Below are 16,609 nucleotides of genomic sequence, written 5' to 3'. Positions count from 1 at the left end.
TACAGAGGTTTTCTTGGGTTTTGTCTTAATTTAAAAAAAAATAAAATTAATTAGTTCTTAAAAAAAATTTGGGTTTCAACCAAACCCAAGGACTTTTTCAAAACAATTCTCTCAATTCCCCATGGAAATAAGGGAAAAATATGGAAGAATAGAAAACACCCTCCAAAATGTTATATTTGAAAATTAATTCCCTCCTAGTGGGGATGGGTTTGAGTTAATGATTTGGTGAGAGGGTTGAGGTATTTTTGTACAGTTGTCTGCCCTAAAAAATGCATACTGTAGCAACAATTCAGGAAGACCATCTTTGCAGTTCTTAATTTCTTAGGTGTAACACTTACCTACACCTGCATTAGAAAGGAGTAAGGATTTAGTTTTAAAGGTGGGGCTTTTTTTTAGCATAAAAGCTTAAAATAATTTGAGGCATCAGCAACTGAGTATTGAAAAAATAGTGATGTAAGCAAGCCCTATGTTGTTTTTCAATAGCAATAGACTAAATCCTCTTACTGCTTCTAATAGAGAATGTAGTATTTGACCTGGTAAGTTTATGGAAGAATGTTGATTTATTCTTTTAGATTAATATTGCTATGTGTTTTTTATCAGGTGAAAAGCCATTTCGTTGTGATGAATGTGGTATGAGGTTTATTCAGAAGTATCACATGGAAAGGCACAAAAGAACTCACAGTGGAGAGAAGCCTTACCAGTGTGAATATTGTTTGCAGGTAAGATGACTTAGTGAAATCTTCTGTGCTTGCAAGCCAAAACACCAGTCAATTTCCCAGTATTTCAGATGGGGCTTTCTCCATTTTATACAAATAAATGTATAATGAATGTTTTTTCAGTCAAGGTGGGCTATCTTGGTGGTGCAGAGTCACAGCAGGCTGGGGTTGATTTTATTGACTGTATGCTCTTGTTTGACACTTCATTAAAAATTGGTCAAGTGGGTGAATCATCAAGTAAATTTGTTAGAATGAAAGGTTTCTTTTCTTTCTGCTAACATATTTATTTAATAATGACGATGACAACAACAATAATAATAGTAATACTCACCATAATAAAAATACTATTTTCCAGTATTTCTCCAGGACCGATCGAGTGCTGAAACACAAACGTATGTGCCATGAGAACCGTGAGAAGAAACCCAACAGAAGTGCCACCAAAGTTGGCTTTTTGCCATCGGAGGAAGATTCTGGTTTCTCTACGCCTCTGAAAGACAGCTCCTTGCCAAAGAAGAAAAGGCAGAAAACAGAGAAAACAAAATCTGGGGATAAGGAAAGTTCAGATAAATCAGATCACAAGAAGGACAAAAATGACTATTTGCCTTTGTACTCTTCTAGTACTAAAGTAAAAGATGAATATATGGTGGCAGAATATGCTGTCGAGATGCCACATTCTTCAGTCGGTGGATCGCACTTAGAGGAAGCCAATTCTGGAGAAATACACCCACCGAAGCTCGTTCTCAAAAAGGTCAACAAGAGGAGTCTGAAGCAGCCACTTGAGCAAAGTCAAACCATTTCACCTTTATCTACGTATGAAGACAGCAAGGTTTCGAAGTATGCCTTCGATCTTGTGGATAAGCAAAGTTTACTGGACTCTGAAGGTAATGCTGACATTGATCAAGTCGACACATTACAGGAAGGGCCCAGTAAACCTGTACACAGCAGCACTAATTATGATGATGCAATGCAGTTTCTGAAGAAAAAGAGGTATCTACAAGCAGCTAGTAACAACAGTCGAGAATATGCCTTGAATGTAAGTACCATAGCATCTCAACCTTCAGTAACGCAGGCAGCTGTGGCCAGTGTCATTGATGAAACTGCTACAGCCTCAATACTAGACACACAGGCACTGAATGTTGAAATTAAAGGTAACCATGACAAAAATGTCATTCCAGATGAGGTACTGCAAACTCTTTTAGATCATTATTCTCACAAGGCTAATGGACAGCATGAGATCTCTTTCAGTGTGGCTGACACAGAAGTGACCTCTAGTATATCCATCAATTCCGCTGAAGTATCTGAGGTGACCCCATCTGAGACGGTTGGAACAAGCTCTCAAGCTTCCTCATCAGATAAAGCTAGTATGTTACAAGAATATTCAAAGTTTTTACAGCAAGCTTTGGACAGAACTAGCCAAAATGATGCCTATTTGAACAACCCGAGCCTTAATTTTGTGACTGATAACCAGACACTTACAACCCAGCCAGCATTTCCTTCCATGGAGAAGGTCTACACCTCTATACCCGTCAATAGCTTTCGGTCGGGAATGAACTCTCCATTAAGAACAACTCCAGACAAGTCTCACTTTGGACTAATGGTTGGTGATTCTCAGCACCCTTTTCCCTTTTCAGGTGATGAGGCAAATCATTCTTCTTCCTCCTCTACACAGGACTTCTTGGATCAAGTAACTTCTCAGAAGAAAGCAGAGGCACAGTCTGTTCATCAAGCATATCAAATTAGCTCCTTTGAGCAGCCCTTTAGAGCTCAGTACCATGGGGCAAGAGCTGGAATATCCTCTCAGTTTAGCACTGCCAATGGACAGGTGAACCTTCGGGGACCAGGGACAAGTGCTGATTTCCCAGAATTTCCCTTGGTGAATGTAAATGATAGCAGAGCTGGGATGACTTCTTCACCTGATGCCACAACGGGCCAGACTTTTGGCTAAGAAATCTTTGTAAATAATACTGGCACTTTAGAACACATTTGTCAAAAGGGGGTTGCTCTGTATAAGATGGAGTTCTGTACAGCTTTTAAGAGCGCTATGTTAAAACAGAAGTAAGCTGATATTAGCAAGACCAATAACTGCTTCTTTTTTCTTTCATTTTTCTTTTTTAAAAAAATTTTTTCGTTAGCCATCATCATTGAACTGCCTGATGTTGGTGCCCCTATCAAAGGCAGTTTATTATTCATTTGTTTGAATCCAGAAAATATTTTACCTTCTATGAAATTTTAAAATAAACAAAATCCCCAGGTAAGACTTTCCCCCATGATTGTTTCCTTGCTGGTTTCCTTGTATGCTTTGGGAGGAGTTTTTTGTCTGATACTATTCACATTGTCATTTCTAAGCTTGTCAGCATAGTTGTTGCTCTTCAGCAGGGAATCAACGTGTACTAAACACACAGAATAAACAAGAACATTTTGGAAGTCAAACAAATATGCTTTAAAAGAAAGCATTTTCTAGAAAAATCTTCAGTCTCTCTCAAAAATAATTTTCGACCATGTGCCCTTTATTTCTGCTTTGCATTACCTTGAGTTGTGTTTGGAGGGAAAGAAAGTGAATTCTGATAGACTAACTCTACTATTTAAAAGTCTAATTAATTTAAAATACTTTAAACACTTTTTTAAGCAAAATGCCTAACTGCTAAAGCCTTTACTTCATTCCAGAAGTAATGTGTATTTCTTTGTACAGCTGAATCTAGATGTAACTTTTTAATGACTTTTTCATATGCAGAAACCAAGATTTTGAAGTTTTAGTTAAAATACTCTGTAGATGACATTCCCAATTGCAAAATGCTTACACAAACAGTGTATTCCAAGATTTAAAAGCTTAATTGTACCTTACCCTACATACTCATAACGATTAACATAGAGCACTTAGTCAACTTTATAGTTTTTGATTTCTCAAAAAATAAAACCATTTTTAGATGTTTAGGTTTGATACGGTTGCATAATTTTCATCTCATACAGCAGCTCCAATAATTCTTTTCCATGTACTTGAGATTGGGTATTTTTAGCTTCTGTAAAAACTGTTTTAATTCTCTGTCTAGAATTTTGACAATTCCAATTATTAAATTTATTGAAGTATCCCTGAAAGCTGAAGAAGTGGGCATTCAAATTCCCTATTTTTTAGTGTTTGCTTAGTAAAAGTCACTACAATTTTACCAACCCAAACTGGTGAATGATGCTAGTGAACAGGATTTCTTTTTCCAGCCTAGGAGAGTGATCAGAAGTTTTCATTGCATTTCACAGTATAAATAAACTGCAAAGTTTATCCCTGTACCATGAATATGTTTTTTTGAATAGTACTTTGTCTTGAAGTATACAGTATGGTACGATAAGTAGTTCTGTGTGCATTTTTAAGGTGGTAAGATTTGAGTAGCCTAACTATTGTGTAGTTTAAGTTAACAAGTTTCAGATTTTTGAACTGTATGTTCATTCTATTGCACCTTCCCTAAAGGGACACTGTCTGGTAGTTCAAGGCAGTTTAAGCCTCGTGTAGGCTGATTAACCAGGGAAAAACACACACACACACATACACACATACATACACTTATAGGTAGGTGTGTATATGGTGGTTTTAAAATAGGATTTCATCCAGGTTTTTACAGCACTGTTGCTAGCTAGTGTCTCTCAGATAAAGCCATCAGGTAGGAGAAAAGGCTGCATCTCAAGGGGCTAAAATATATCCTGTCTTTTAAGAAAGGACTCGAGCAGGACCTAGAACAGTTCCCACCTCTTACCAAAGCAGTAGCAATATTTTTCTGAATTTTTGTTACCAGGAAACTGATCCCACTTTGTCTTTTCCCTTTTGGGAGCACTACTACAGCACTAATGTCACTTGGTACAGTTGAGGGAGAAAGGGCATTTGTTATCCATAGCCTGCTTCTTCTATTGGCAAGAATACAGTTTATATAAACTAATTTCTTAATACTTTTGTATAAAAAAGCAGGCTCTTTTGATTTGTTGACCCTGTGTGTAATACAGTAAGGCATTTCAGCATGCTCTGACTTACCAGTAATTTTGTCTGAATATTTGGCCACAGCTTGAAAAGAGTGGGCATCAAGGGAGAAGAGTAAATTCCTTATGGATTATTAATGATACATGTAAAGAAATTTCTTTGAAAGAATATTTTTAAACTGATTTGTGGTCTCTCTGTTTTTTTTCCTTTATGGTCAGTTTGGTTTTTTGACTTTCCATTGTGTGTTGCACAGAAATAACATAAAGGGTCTCTATATCCCAGGAAACCACCTCTTGTAAGGCATACTTTGTTTTCAGTGTCCATTTCCATGACATCCTAGCTTGTGGTGCCTGAATAATACTGTGTTGGCACTTTTGTTCCTATGCCCCGATGTTGCAAGGAGATGGCAATTGTACTATTTGTTAAATATAGCAAGGAACAAAAGAAACAAACAACAAAAAAAAAGGCTGGGTTATTACTGTGTTACTGCACTGCTGTGGGCCCATAGGGAGGTAAGAGGAATAAAGCCTCCTTCTCCCTAGGGGGACTGACTCAGCTTCATTTAAAAAAAGTTGCTGCATTGACACTCTGGCGTGAGAATGTGATTGAGGACTTGGAGGGAGTGGCTCTACCCTGCCACTGTCACAGTCACACTTGGGATCACTCCGAGGGTGTGTGAGGGAGCAGGCTGCTGCACAGACTGAAGGAACCTGCTCTTCCCTGCAGCCAAACGGGGATCACCAGAGGAACTGCTGTTTGCTACATCACAGCTCATTCCCCAGCCTGCTGCTGAGCCATTCCAGCTGCACCCTGTGCCTTAGGACAGGCTGTGAAGTCCCCTAAGCCACAGGGACTGTCTCGTAGGGTTCTTCCACGTGTACAATTAAAGCAGTGGGTAGTTGATCTGCTGATGCTTGAAGCTTTCTGCACTGGAGGAGTTAGCCAAATGTACTGCTGTGATTTCCTGAGTCCATCCCCTTTTGTCCTGGAATAAGTGTTTATGTAGCTCTGGGAGGTTTAGCTCTGTGAAAAGCTCTTGCTTGTTTAATAATGGCATTATTTAATAACGTTTTTCACTGCTCACATTTTGCTGCTTTTAATCTGCTGCAGATGCACACTCTTCATGTTGATCTGGTCATTCTTGTTAGTTTTCTGTGTACGTGTGGAAAAAAGCAGCTTTGGTTGTCTGTTCTGTTCTTGTGCTGTCAGCATAAGGCTGGGGTGAGCATGGAGATTGCCCTGAGCTAACAGCAGCCATTCCTACCAAAAGGTCATGAGAGCACCAGATATGTGTGTGTGTGTTAGGTGGAATTTTTGGGGATATCTACTAGTGATAGCGCAATGATCATTTTGAAAAAGAAGAAATTGATGACATTTATCACCAAGCTCTCTCTCTTTCTCTACATATATATATATATATACAAAATACATATATATATATGTGTATATACACATGCACTTATTAATAGGCCATATTTTGGTCCTAAATTACTTGACAGTGTCCCTTTTAGCATGAATCTTTTGATATGTTTTGCCATTAATATGACAGACAATGAAGGAATCAGCTTGTAATGGTATACTAATAGGCATTTACATTTTCTTCATTTGATTTGAGAATGAATTAATCATAAATGACAAGTTTTGGGGAGAAGGATTAACCATGTGTATTACTGTATGTTGGTTTACGAATAACAACATAAACAATTTAAATTGGATGATAAAAGAACCATGTTTATGATCTTGTGTCTCCTAGTGTTGTCTTTAGGAAAATTGTGTTTCAAGAAAAAAATAGGACAAGAAAGTATTCATGTGAAATAACACTTGTATTATTTTTATATTGTACTTGTTGGGTTTTTTGGATGATGGGAGCTTTTCATTGTTAATTGAGAAGTACAGTAAAATCTTGTTAATTTGCTGACCTCTAAACAGAGCATCTGACAGGTTTCTACATCCCTCATGGTCCTTTCCCACCTCTCTGCAAGGGTCTAAAAAGTACTGTAGCAAGGTCTCACACAATAATACTGTACTACTTCACCCAAGTATACTACAGCATCTCTATTAGTATACTAGGAGGTAGAAGGAGTATTGAAAACTAAATTGCAGTTGTCAAAATAAATTAACAAAGTACTTTTGGTGATGTGACATCCTTGCTTTTGTTGCCTGCTTCTTCACTGTTTTCAAAACTGTAATTTGTAAAGGGTTTCTAAGGCATTGCTGCAAATTATTGGGGTTCTACTGTAACTTTTGGAGTTTATTCTGAAGTATTCATGTTCTCCTATGAAAACTTTCCACCTGAACAGATGCGTTATATTCCATGCTTGACCAGCATATTTTTATAGAATTTGTACCATGTCTAGTAACTGTTTGAAATGAACCAGAATATTTGGATGAATTTACTCTGAATTTTGCAGCATTGGATTACATTATTTGTGTATATTTGCTAACTAAATTTTCTTGGCTTTGAGAGCTTTGATTTTTATTCTTTGTTTGCTTGTTTGAATACCATCACAAATCACAGGGAAAATCCTAATACTCCTGGGAATCCTTTTGGAAATGTTAACAGGCAGGAATATGTTTATGCAGTCGGTACCAGTACACATGTGAACTTTCAAATTGCATGGTTGGTACTGAAGCAAATGAATAATTTTACAGTTTCCTAGAGTTAAATGTCTTACTAAAATGAAGCCTTGTAACTTTGAAAGTTCATTGGACTTAGGGTAATGCATGTTTATGTTAGGCATGTAATGCATTTAGCTGAAACTCACTTTGCAAAGGACAAGCACTAAGAAAGTGTTACTGCTAATGAAAAGACATGTCTAATTTGAAATTTTAAATTCTGTTCAAGTTCAATTTGCTTTGTGTCAGGGAAATAAATTTATAGTTGCTTTTGCTCTAGTCAACATACAAAACCTTCTGTTTCCTTTTTAAAATTACATCTTTTGGTGGGAAACACAAACTGAGGCAAGCAAACATTTCTAAGAGTTGTTTCTTGCTGTCCTTAATCCAATGGATGGAAAGGTAATATTGTGTAAACAACATTATTTTATTTTTTTATGCAATATCATGCTGTAAATATGATTTATCAAATAAGGATGTACCTATGATTGAATCTTTGATTCTGCACAGCTAGAGTTTATATATAAATATAAATGTGTCTTGACAATCAAGGACTTATGTCAGTCTTCCTTTATGACGTTTCTTATTGTTATGCATTCCATTTGTTTGACTTGAGTATTTGTATTGTCTGTAAAGTATGTAATGTTTTTATAGCTTGTTTAAAAACAAACAGAAAAGCCTGTAAATATGAACTGATCACAGTACTGCTCTGTTAGAAGGCATATGATAATGTACTGTTTGTAAGCAATAATACATGACAGTGCTGACTTGACAAGTAGCATAAGGATAAGTTCCAAAAATACCTTTGGGAGTTAATAGCCTTGTTTGAGTTAATGAATATTCTTAATCATTTTTTAATAAATAAATTCAGATGTCCTCCTGCTGGAATATAAACCATTGTTTACAGAGCACAATTTCAGTCACAGAGAGGACAGTCTTTAGCTCTATGGCTTCGTCCACTTTGAGAAAGGAATGGCTTGGCTGCACTTCTGCGAGACGAGGAAGACTGCTGAGGTTGAATAGCTGTGTCTCTAAAGGATCAGAGATACTATTCTGCTTCTGTGCTGATTCCTGCCAGTTCCTCTACACAAAATTGGAGTCTTTAAGTCCTGATATTGAACTGATGAGACTTGGGCCACCCATAGAAAGGAATAGTTCTCTTCTTACTTCATATGCAGATAAACAGTGAACTTTTGAGTCACCTCTTCCTTTGAGTTGCATATTTTTCAAATTATGAGCTATGAGATGGGTTTATTCTGATAAACTAGATGTCAAACTTATAGTTTGAATTGAATAGGTATTAGACTGTACAGAGCAGCATATCAATTTGAACAGTCATCACTGCTTTAGAACCTCCCCCCCAATTTATAAATGTATATGACCTACATTTTATAGAAAAAGAAATGTTTTTAAATGCTAGTCATTTATATAATATGTGCTTTGAAGGATTTGCTAGTCCACTTCTGTCACTTTTAGTACACTGGTATCTTTTATATGTAATGTATGCTTTTTATTATTATAATTATTATTATAATTATTATTATTGTAGACATTTCAGTAGGAGGAATTTTGCAACAGTATGAGGGGTTGAAATTTTCATTGTCAGAAATGAATTATACTGGACTTTGTCTGTGTAGTCTTGTCTTTCTTTAAATACTGTCTGGAAGGGAACTTGGTATTCAATAAAGCAAGTGACTTCCTTTTATTTTGAAGGCATACTATATAGTGCTGAATTGGATCTGAAAATATAATGGATTTGAAGACAGAGAAATTAGTACAAAACCTAGTGTACAGAAGAAATTGTCTTATGAAAAACCTGATGATATATATATAGTGAAACACTGGTACAGTGAATTTCTGATATAGTGCTATTTTCCTGGAGTCCATATGCCTTCTTTGTATTTCAGTTAATAAAAAATAAGATAATTTGTATAGATAAATTTAGGATAATAGGTTTATTTCAATCATGATACAGTATTTCTTTATCCTACAACATCTATTCCGTCCCTGTATTATCAGACAAAAGACCATAGCCTGAATTCCATCAGTTGGAGTGTGTATATATAGGTGAGAGATGGTTTTATAGGAACCTGGAAAGTATGAATTTACATATTCCTTATGTTTCTGACAGAAATCAGTGTGTGAGTCTTTCATTATTCCTGTGAAATGAGGAATTTCCTGATACCAAGAAGAGAGTGAGAGTGTGTGTGTGTGTGTGTGTGTGTGTGTGTCTGAGTGCGAGTGCAGGTCTATAGAAGATGTTTGGGTCTTAAGGCCAAAATGATAAAAGTATAAAAGGATTTAATGTAGCTCAACACATGACTTAACATTTAATATGTAAAAGAAACATTTAAATTTCATAACTCACAAAAAGACAAAAATAGTTTTGCAGGGAACAAAACTATTTGGATAGCAGGCTTGACCAAATGAATTTTTTTTGGTTAAACTTGATATATTTTAAATGATTCTATTTCTGCCTTTATTTCTGCCCTAAAAGCAACTTAAAATATTTTGGGAGTTACTCTTCCTGTTCATTTGACTGTGAGTGTAATTTATATCATGGTTTACAAAATGTGGCATGAAGGATTGGATTGTTTTATCTGTATAATACAATGAAAGTTTGCTTTTTTTTTTACATAATCATGGTGAATGGTATTGTATTCTTAGACTGATTTATTCATTAAGTGACTTAATGAGTTTCATCACTTTTGACGTTATTGTTTTCTTATGGTTAACTTAGTCTTTTTGGGTTTATAATACCCTTCTATGTATTGTGATACTAAGGGAAGTTATGTTTTTGCTTTATTTTTAATTAAACTAATAGTTTGATAATTTATATTTGCAAATGATGCATTTTAAATGTGGTCACTTGCTGTTTGAAAAATAAAAATATAGAATACTGTTTTATGAATAGACTTAGCAGTATTTTTCATGTTAGATAATTTCAAACAAAATCTGCTTTCTTAATGAGACAGATGAAGGCATGTAAAGATACATATTGTGCAAGAACTGAAGTGGATACTTTTCAACAATTAAATGAAATATTTAAGTATTTGTTTTGAAACACAGAACTTATTTGGGTTTTCTTCTCCTTTGGATCTCATTGTCTCCTTTGATTATAGAAAACAGAATATCTGACCTTAACTTCAGTGCTGGTTGTCTGAGAAGGTTGTACTGAAACCACTCTAATAGAAACACCTAGTGTTAGACCAGCTTTCCTTTTGTGATTTTTGTTTGCACTGGAGTGAGTGTGTTCAGTGCCAGCAGCTCCTTACGCACCTGAGAATCAGGACTTTGTTTTAATTTCATTTGTAAGAAGGGTGAACTCAATTACTCAAGATTTCAAGTCCGTTGGATAACAGTGCCGTGTGTGCACTACAGCATTTTTTAGCACGTGTAGTATATGGAGTATTTGTTACATAGATTTTTCCATTGTTAAAGCAAATATTTTAAAAAATACTGAGGATTACAGCATTTATGCAAAACCATAAATATGCCCTGTAGCATTAATTAATAGTAATTCCCTTTTCTCATCTTTATTTGTTTGTGTGTATCAGGCATGATGTTTCCCTGAATCTTTTGGTAGGGTCCTTTTTGGTAAATACTTGATTTTTGTGGAATGCTTGGCTGTGTTGATTTTACTTCATGTGAAAACAAGTTTTATGTAAGAAGGTTTAAAAGTGGCACGACACCTTTTAAAGAGGGAAGAGCTGTAGTGAAGCAGTGTGTGAAGACTGGAGCTGGGATCAGATGAGCGCGGCAGGAGGAGCTGGTGGGACAGGGATGTCACCAGCCCCTCACCCGCGGGTGCAGCAGGGCCACTGCCTGCCATCCATCTCTGGCCACCTCGGGAACCTCCTCTGGCTGTGTGAGAGGAGCTTCTCCTGTGGCCCCAGCTGCACCTGCTGGGGAGGTTGGCCCAGCTGGCTGGATTTGGCTGTAGCAGACAAGGGCGCTCAGGTTTGCTCTCGTGGCTTACCCAGGGACAGCAGCCCGGGGTGGTCACTGGCTGCAGCAGCACACACTGGAAGTGGCCTTAGGAAATGCCCCTGCTCAGTCCCTCTGAGCCGTGCAAGGCACTGCTTTGTGTGCCCCTGGAGCAGGGTATGAGCACAGCTCCAGCACTGGACGGGGCTTGGTTTCAGTCTTACTGCAGTGTGCAAGTTATGGTATTGCCTTTTTAAAATACCTTGTGAACTTCACGTGATATGTTAGCATCCCGCCAGCATAATAACTGCTTTTAATGGTTCATGTTTGATGCTTTTAAGTTGTGGGTGCACTCTGACTCTGCAGTGTTCCTGATGACAGTGGCTGTGTACTCAGCCACCCTGGTTTTTATTTTCACATTAGTTATACTAATTTTCATTTGTTTTAATTATGTAGTGGAAATAAGAAATCAAAACTGATCACATCTGCCTATTGACTTTTTTGATTAATACTGTCAAAGAGTAAAGTGATACTGAAAAGATACTTTTCAACATTTTGGTATTGAAAAGAATGATCAGAACCTATATTTTGTGTTGAGTGAGAAAAATAGTCTGTTTAAATTAGCTTGCTTTTAGTTTTTTGCTAGGAGAATGAAGCATTTTTCTGTTAAAAGAATTGGTTATTTGTTTATTTAGAGGCATTAAAATATCTCTTTGCAATTAGTATTTTTCTCGCAGTGCACAGGGTAAACTATTCTGTGGTTTCAGGATAAGACAGCAGTTTATAAAAGTTTGGAGATTTGGAGGTGTGTTGTCTTAGGGAGGTCATCTCAGAAAGTGTCTTGTTTGTTGATTATCTTCTGCATTGCACTTGCCAAATCAACAGAAGATAGTCTTCCATAGAATATTGTTTGCTTTTCTGTCTGCTTTAGTTGTCAAGCCATGAAGTTTAATGAAGAGAGCTGTTCACTGGAACAGGGGTTTAAAAAGGAGCCCATCTGTGCTGCCCTTTCAAAGCCAACAGCCCTGCCCTGGTTGCTCAGGTAAGTTGCCTCCTCTGCAGTGCTCTTCCCTTTCACACCAGGGCTGGCCTTCAGTTTCCTGACTTCCCTGCTGTGCCATCTGCTTCAAATGCATACATGTACAAGCCACTGGCAGAGATTAAATGGGATGACTTGGTGAGGTTCCATTTTAAAATGTCTGTGCGGGTCTTTTGCAGTCCAGCCAGTCTACGTCACTTTTACCTGTGTCAGCAGCCATGCACATCATGCAGAAATCATGGAATCCAGTTCCTACCTCTGTTATTAAACTCACTTCTGGACGTTTGCTGGGTGTACAAGTCACTGTTGTTTTTTCCACTCGGACTCCATCTCCCTGGGCAGCTCTGCCTGTCTTCCACAGGACAGCCAAGATGTGTTGCTGTGTGATCGCTGTTGGTGTGATTTCATTGGGCTGGTGGCTGTGTCTTCCAGGCCTCTTGGCTAGAAATGTGGTGCCTAGTCCCAGGCTTTGTGCTGATTTCTTCTTAGATAGATGAGTGCCTTGGCAGTAGCTTGGATGTAGCTGCCTTCATTTAGAGGAGGTGATACCTTCTTAGCAGCTATGGAAATACAAGTAGTACCACTGAACGTGTTAATTTTCACTTTTATTTGCATAAAATCTTCGTTTTCATCATCAGATATGATCATTAGTGCCATTTCACAAAGGCAGAAGTAACAGCTTTTGTTAGATCAAAAGCACTAGCCTGGCCCAAATGAAACCAAAAGGATCCATTACTTTAGCTGTGTAAATTATAAAGAAATACTTCTCTGTTGTATAATGAATAATGACTGTTCAAAATGTGTAAGTATTGTACTCTGGAAGCTTTTCAGGAGCAGCACATCCTTAATCAGTCTTGTCACAGGATAAACTGAGCCATGAGAGAGGATAAAACAACACTGCAAGTGCTGGGAATGTTCAGGGTAATTGCGAGGTAATCTCGACCACGCAGTGACAGCAACAGCAAAAACAGAGGATGACATCAGAAGCTGAAAGGATGACTTGTTTGTTTTCTCTCAAGTCCTGTGTTTTCCTCCATTTCTCTTTGCCAGTTCCTGAAATCATCTTTGTTAAAAAGCTAATGTAGACAGAACAGCCTAAGAAAGATACAGCTCAGAAAGACATAAGCAAGTGCAAAGGGTACCAGTGGGACAAAGTGATCTTTTCCTGCAAACCAGGACTCTGAAAGGGGGAATTTTCTTTAGGACTACATCTGTTCCCTTAGAGGAAGAGAGCAGGATGATTGATAAAACTGCTAGCCTAACACATAGCTAGAGTGGTGGATGTTGCAGCTACTTGAAAATGAGCCATAAGGACAGTGTGAGTCCCCACAGCGGGTGTGGAAATGTACTTTGGCAGTATTGGCTCTCACAGAGTTGCTGCTTGAAAATCCATTTTAAGGAATTGAAACAGGAATGTTGTTTGTGGTGATGCTCAGGTATTATGTTGATAACTGCGATTACACACACTGAATACCACCTGGTAAAAATCCATTTTAAAGGCAAAGTATTTTACAGTTTGCAGCTGTGAGTGAACTTCAAAAAGATTGTCTCTTCATTTAGTCTGAGAACATACTCTGTGTATCACAGCCTGTTTTATGGTCAATCTAGGGTTTGTAGGTCATTAAGTGATGTGATTAGCTAAACTGGGTATTTATTCACAGCTTGTGCTGCTGTGTACATAGAAATTGCACGTTGTGTTATGAGATGTGTATGTCTGGTAGCTGAAGAAGATGATGAGGTAGGTGACAACTAATATTCATCCTATTAAGGATCAGTACTTTCCACATTTCACAGGGTGGCTCAGACTTGTGGATGTTTCAAATTCTCATCTTCTCTTGCTGACTGACCTCTGCACTGCTGTTTCCTTTCCCTCTTTCTGGAGGCCCTGCTTGTGTCTTTGACATCTCTGCTGTTCCCATACCTGTTCTGTCCCACCTAACCTTTAGTCACCCTCTTCACTCTCTTAAATCCATTTCCAGACTCCATTCCCTGGAGCAATTTCCAGTCAGTGACAGCACATGGATCATCAAATGTCTTCTCAAATCATGGTTCAGGATGTCCAGTGTGTGGGTCTGCCAGGCTTTGGATGGCTCCATCTGCCCCAGGACCTTTGTAACTTGAGGGAGAGGATTCCAGAAGGTCTGTGGAATTCGCAGTGTCCTTTGCTAGCCCTGAAAGCACTTGAGATTTGCACTTTGAGAAAACAATTTTAACACTTAGTTTCATTTTCCTCTCTATTTATTCCCTGTAGAGCTACGGTACTCAGCATAATGAGAGAGAATTTTAATTAGGGCTTTTAGAAAACTTTCTCAATTTGTGATAATTTTCTTGGAAGGCCTTAAAGTGGTATGGAGTGAGACTTAGATGAAGACACTGGTTCTGAAATGCACACAGCCCTGCTGAAGGAGGGCTCTTGCTCTTGGAAGGATTCTTTTAGCAAGCAGGAGAATGTTGAAAATTGCCATGACTAAAATAGGAACAGAGATTAACACCGAACATTCCTGAAAGTGCCTCTCTTTTAGCAAGCAGGAGAATGTTGAAAATTGCCATGACTAAAATAGGAACAGACAGAGATTAACACCAAACATTCCTGAAAGTGCCTGTTAGCAGTGCTTGGTGATTTCAATGTGTCAGTCCTTGAAAAAAACTTTTACTGGTTTTCTCCTGTGGTTTTTCCAGTGCAGAGGCAGGATTTCCCAAAGGAGTTGGCAAGTGGCAGTAGCAGCTGACCCAAGAAACTTCTTCAGCACTTGCCAGGTGTGCACATATGTGTGGAAGGGCATGGAAGTGCCTGTGAGCAGGCTACAGGGCTTGGTCCTCAGGGAATTCGTGACTTTTCACAAGTGCTGCAACAAATTCAAGATACTTATTTCAGATTTTTCACTGGCCCTCATGATGGGAGAATCTGACTGAACCTGTTCCCTGATAGCTGTAGTGTGTAAAAAGAAGGGAGTGGAGGAGAGCTTCTGAAATATTCCAGGAATGGGATATCTGGGGAGCTATCCATAGAACTGGGATTGTTCAGCTTGGAAAAGATGCTTAGGGGTGACCTAATTGCAGCCTTCCAGCACCTGAAGGGAGCTTAAAGGGAACACTACAAGAGCATGTAGTGACAGGACAAAGGGGAATGGCTTCAAACAGAAAGAGCAGGTTGAGTTTAGATACTGGGGAGAAATTCCTTACTGTGAGGGTGGTGAGGCACTGGAACAGGTGGCCCAGAGAAGCTGTGTGGATCCCCATCCCTGGAAGTGTTCAAGGTCAGGTTGGACAGGGCTTTGAGCAGCCTGGTGAAAAGTGTCTGCCCAAAGCAGGGCAGTTGGAATCAGGTGATCTTGAAGATCCCTTTGAACCCCAGACATTCTGTGATGTCCTCAGGCTTCATCCTCCTTTGAGAAGTCATCTGTCTTCTCTGAACTTGCTTTCCTTTTATTCCAGTCACAGAAATGTGAGGTTTTATTCAGGAGTAGAGGCTTGTTCACACTTCGGCTCTGCAGGAAAATCAAAACAGGTTCGCTGGATTACGTTATTGTCTTGTATGGATCCCTTTTGAAAATTAAAATGGCTCTAACCCATTTTGGAAGTAAATTAAATCAAAGTGTGCTACACAAGCTCTAAGGATGGGTGGCTGGCTCTAGATATGATCCTCTTTATATTAAGACTGTCCAAAATTCCTGCCTTTAATTCAGGTGGAGCTTTGCCTGTGCAGGGTCACAAAATTTCTTGGGAAGTTCGACTGGATCGAGTTCCTATTGAAACACCGCTCCTGTGTGGAATCAGAGCCCCCTTTCCCCGTGGCCAGCGTTTCCTCAATCCGCTGTTAATTTCCTTATTTATTCACTTATTTTGTCAGGCTCCCGAGAATTCCAGATCGGGCGGCAATGTGCTCGCAAGCCCGGATGATTTCCATTCCCCGCTCCCGGCGGGAGCTGCGGGCAGCGGCGTGTCCCGGGCCGGTGCCGGTGCCGGTGGCGGTGCCGTGCGGGGCGGGCGCGGTGCCCGGGCAGACGTGGCAGCGCCCGGGGCCGCCCCGGCGGGAGGCGGCGCCGCGGTCGCCGGCGGGAAGGAAAGAGGGAGGGAGGGAAGGAAGGAGGGAGGGCCCGGGAGCCGCCAGGTGAGTGGGGTCGGCACCGCGGGGACCCCCCCGAGGCGGGATGGGGACCGGCCGGAGCCGCTTTGCCCGCCGCTCCCTCCGGGGCTGCCGCGGCTCGGTCGGGGCGGAGGGAGGTAAAAAATTAAAACCATTTCGGGGGAGAGGAAAGCTAAAAAATTAAAACCATGGTGGGGGCGAAAAAAATGGTGGAAAAGAGCTTCCCCCCCCCCCCTGGGGTCGGCACCGCGGGGACCCCCCCGAGG

The 16,609-nt window shown here is 39.4% G+C and overlaps 1 protein-coding gene across 5 annotated transcripts in view; it reads left to right on the top strand.

Moving 5' to 3' along the window:
- Nucleotides 1-10,381, top strand: part of ZNF148 (zinc finger protein 148) — a 41,943-nt gene extending 31,562 nt beyond the window's left edge. For 4 of the 5 annotated variants that reach the window (XM_039728958.1, XM_039728873.1, XM_039729124.1 and 1 more), the window contains 2 exons: nucleotides 601-719; nucleotides 1,072-10,381. In XM_039728958.1, the coding sequence (XP_039584892.1) occupies nucleotides 601-719; nucleotides 1,072-2,661 (1,709 nt within the window). In that variant the 3' untranslated portion in view covers nucleotides 2,662-10,381. The remainder of the gene's footprint in view (nucleotides 1-600; nucleotides 720-1,071) is intronic. The other variant, XM_039729211.1, reaches the window with a different exon arrangement.
- Nucleotides 10,382-16,609: the final 6,228 nt, after the last annotated feature.

Source organism: Passer montanus, unplaced genomic scaffold (genome assembly GCF_014805655.1).
Source record: "Passer montanus isolate IOZ18808 unplaced genomic scaffold, ASM1480565v1 scaffold1, whole genome shotgun sequence".
NCBI classification, from domain to species: Eukaryota; Metazoa; Chordata; class Aves; order Passeriformes; family Passeridae; genus Passer; species Passer montanus.
This window is presented reverse-complemented; position numbering and strand designations above follow the sequence as displayed.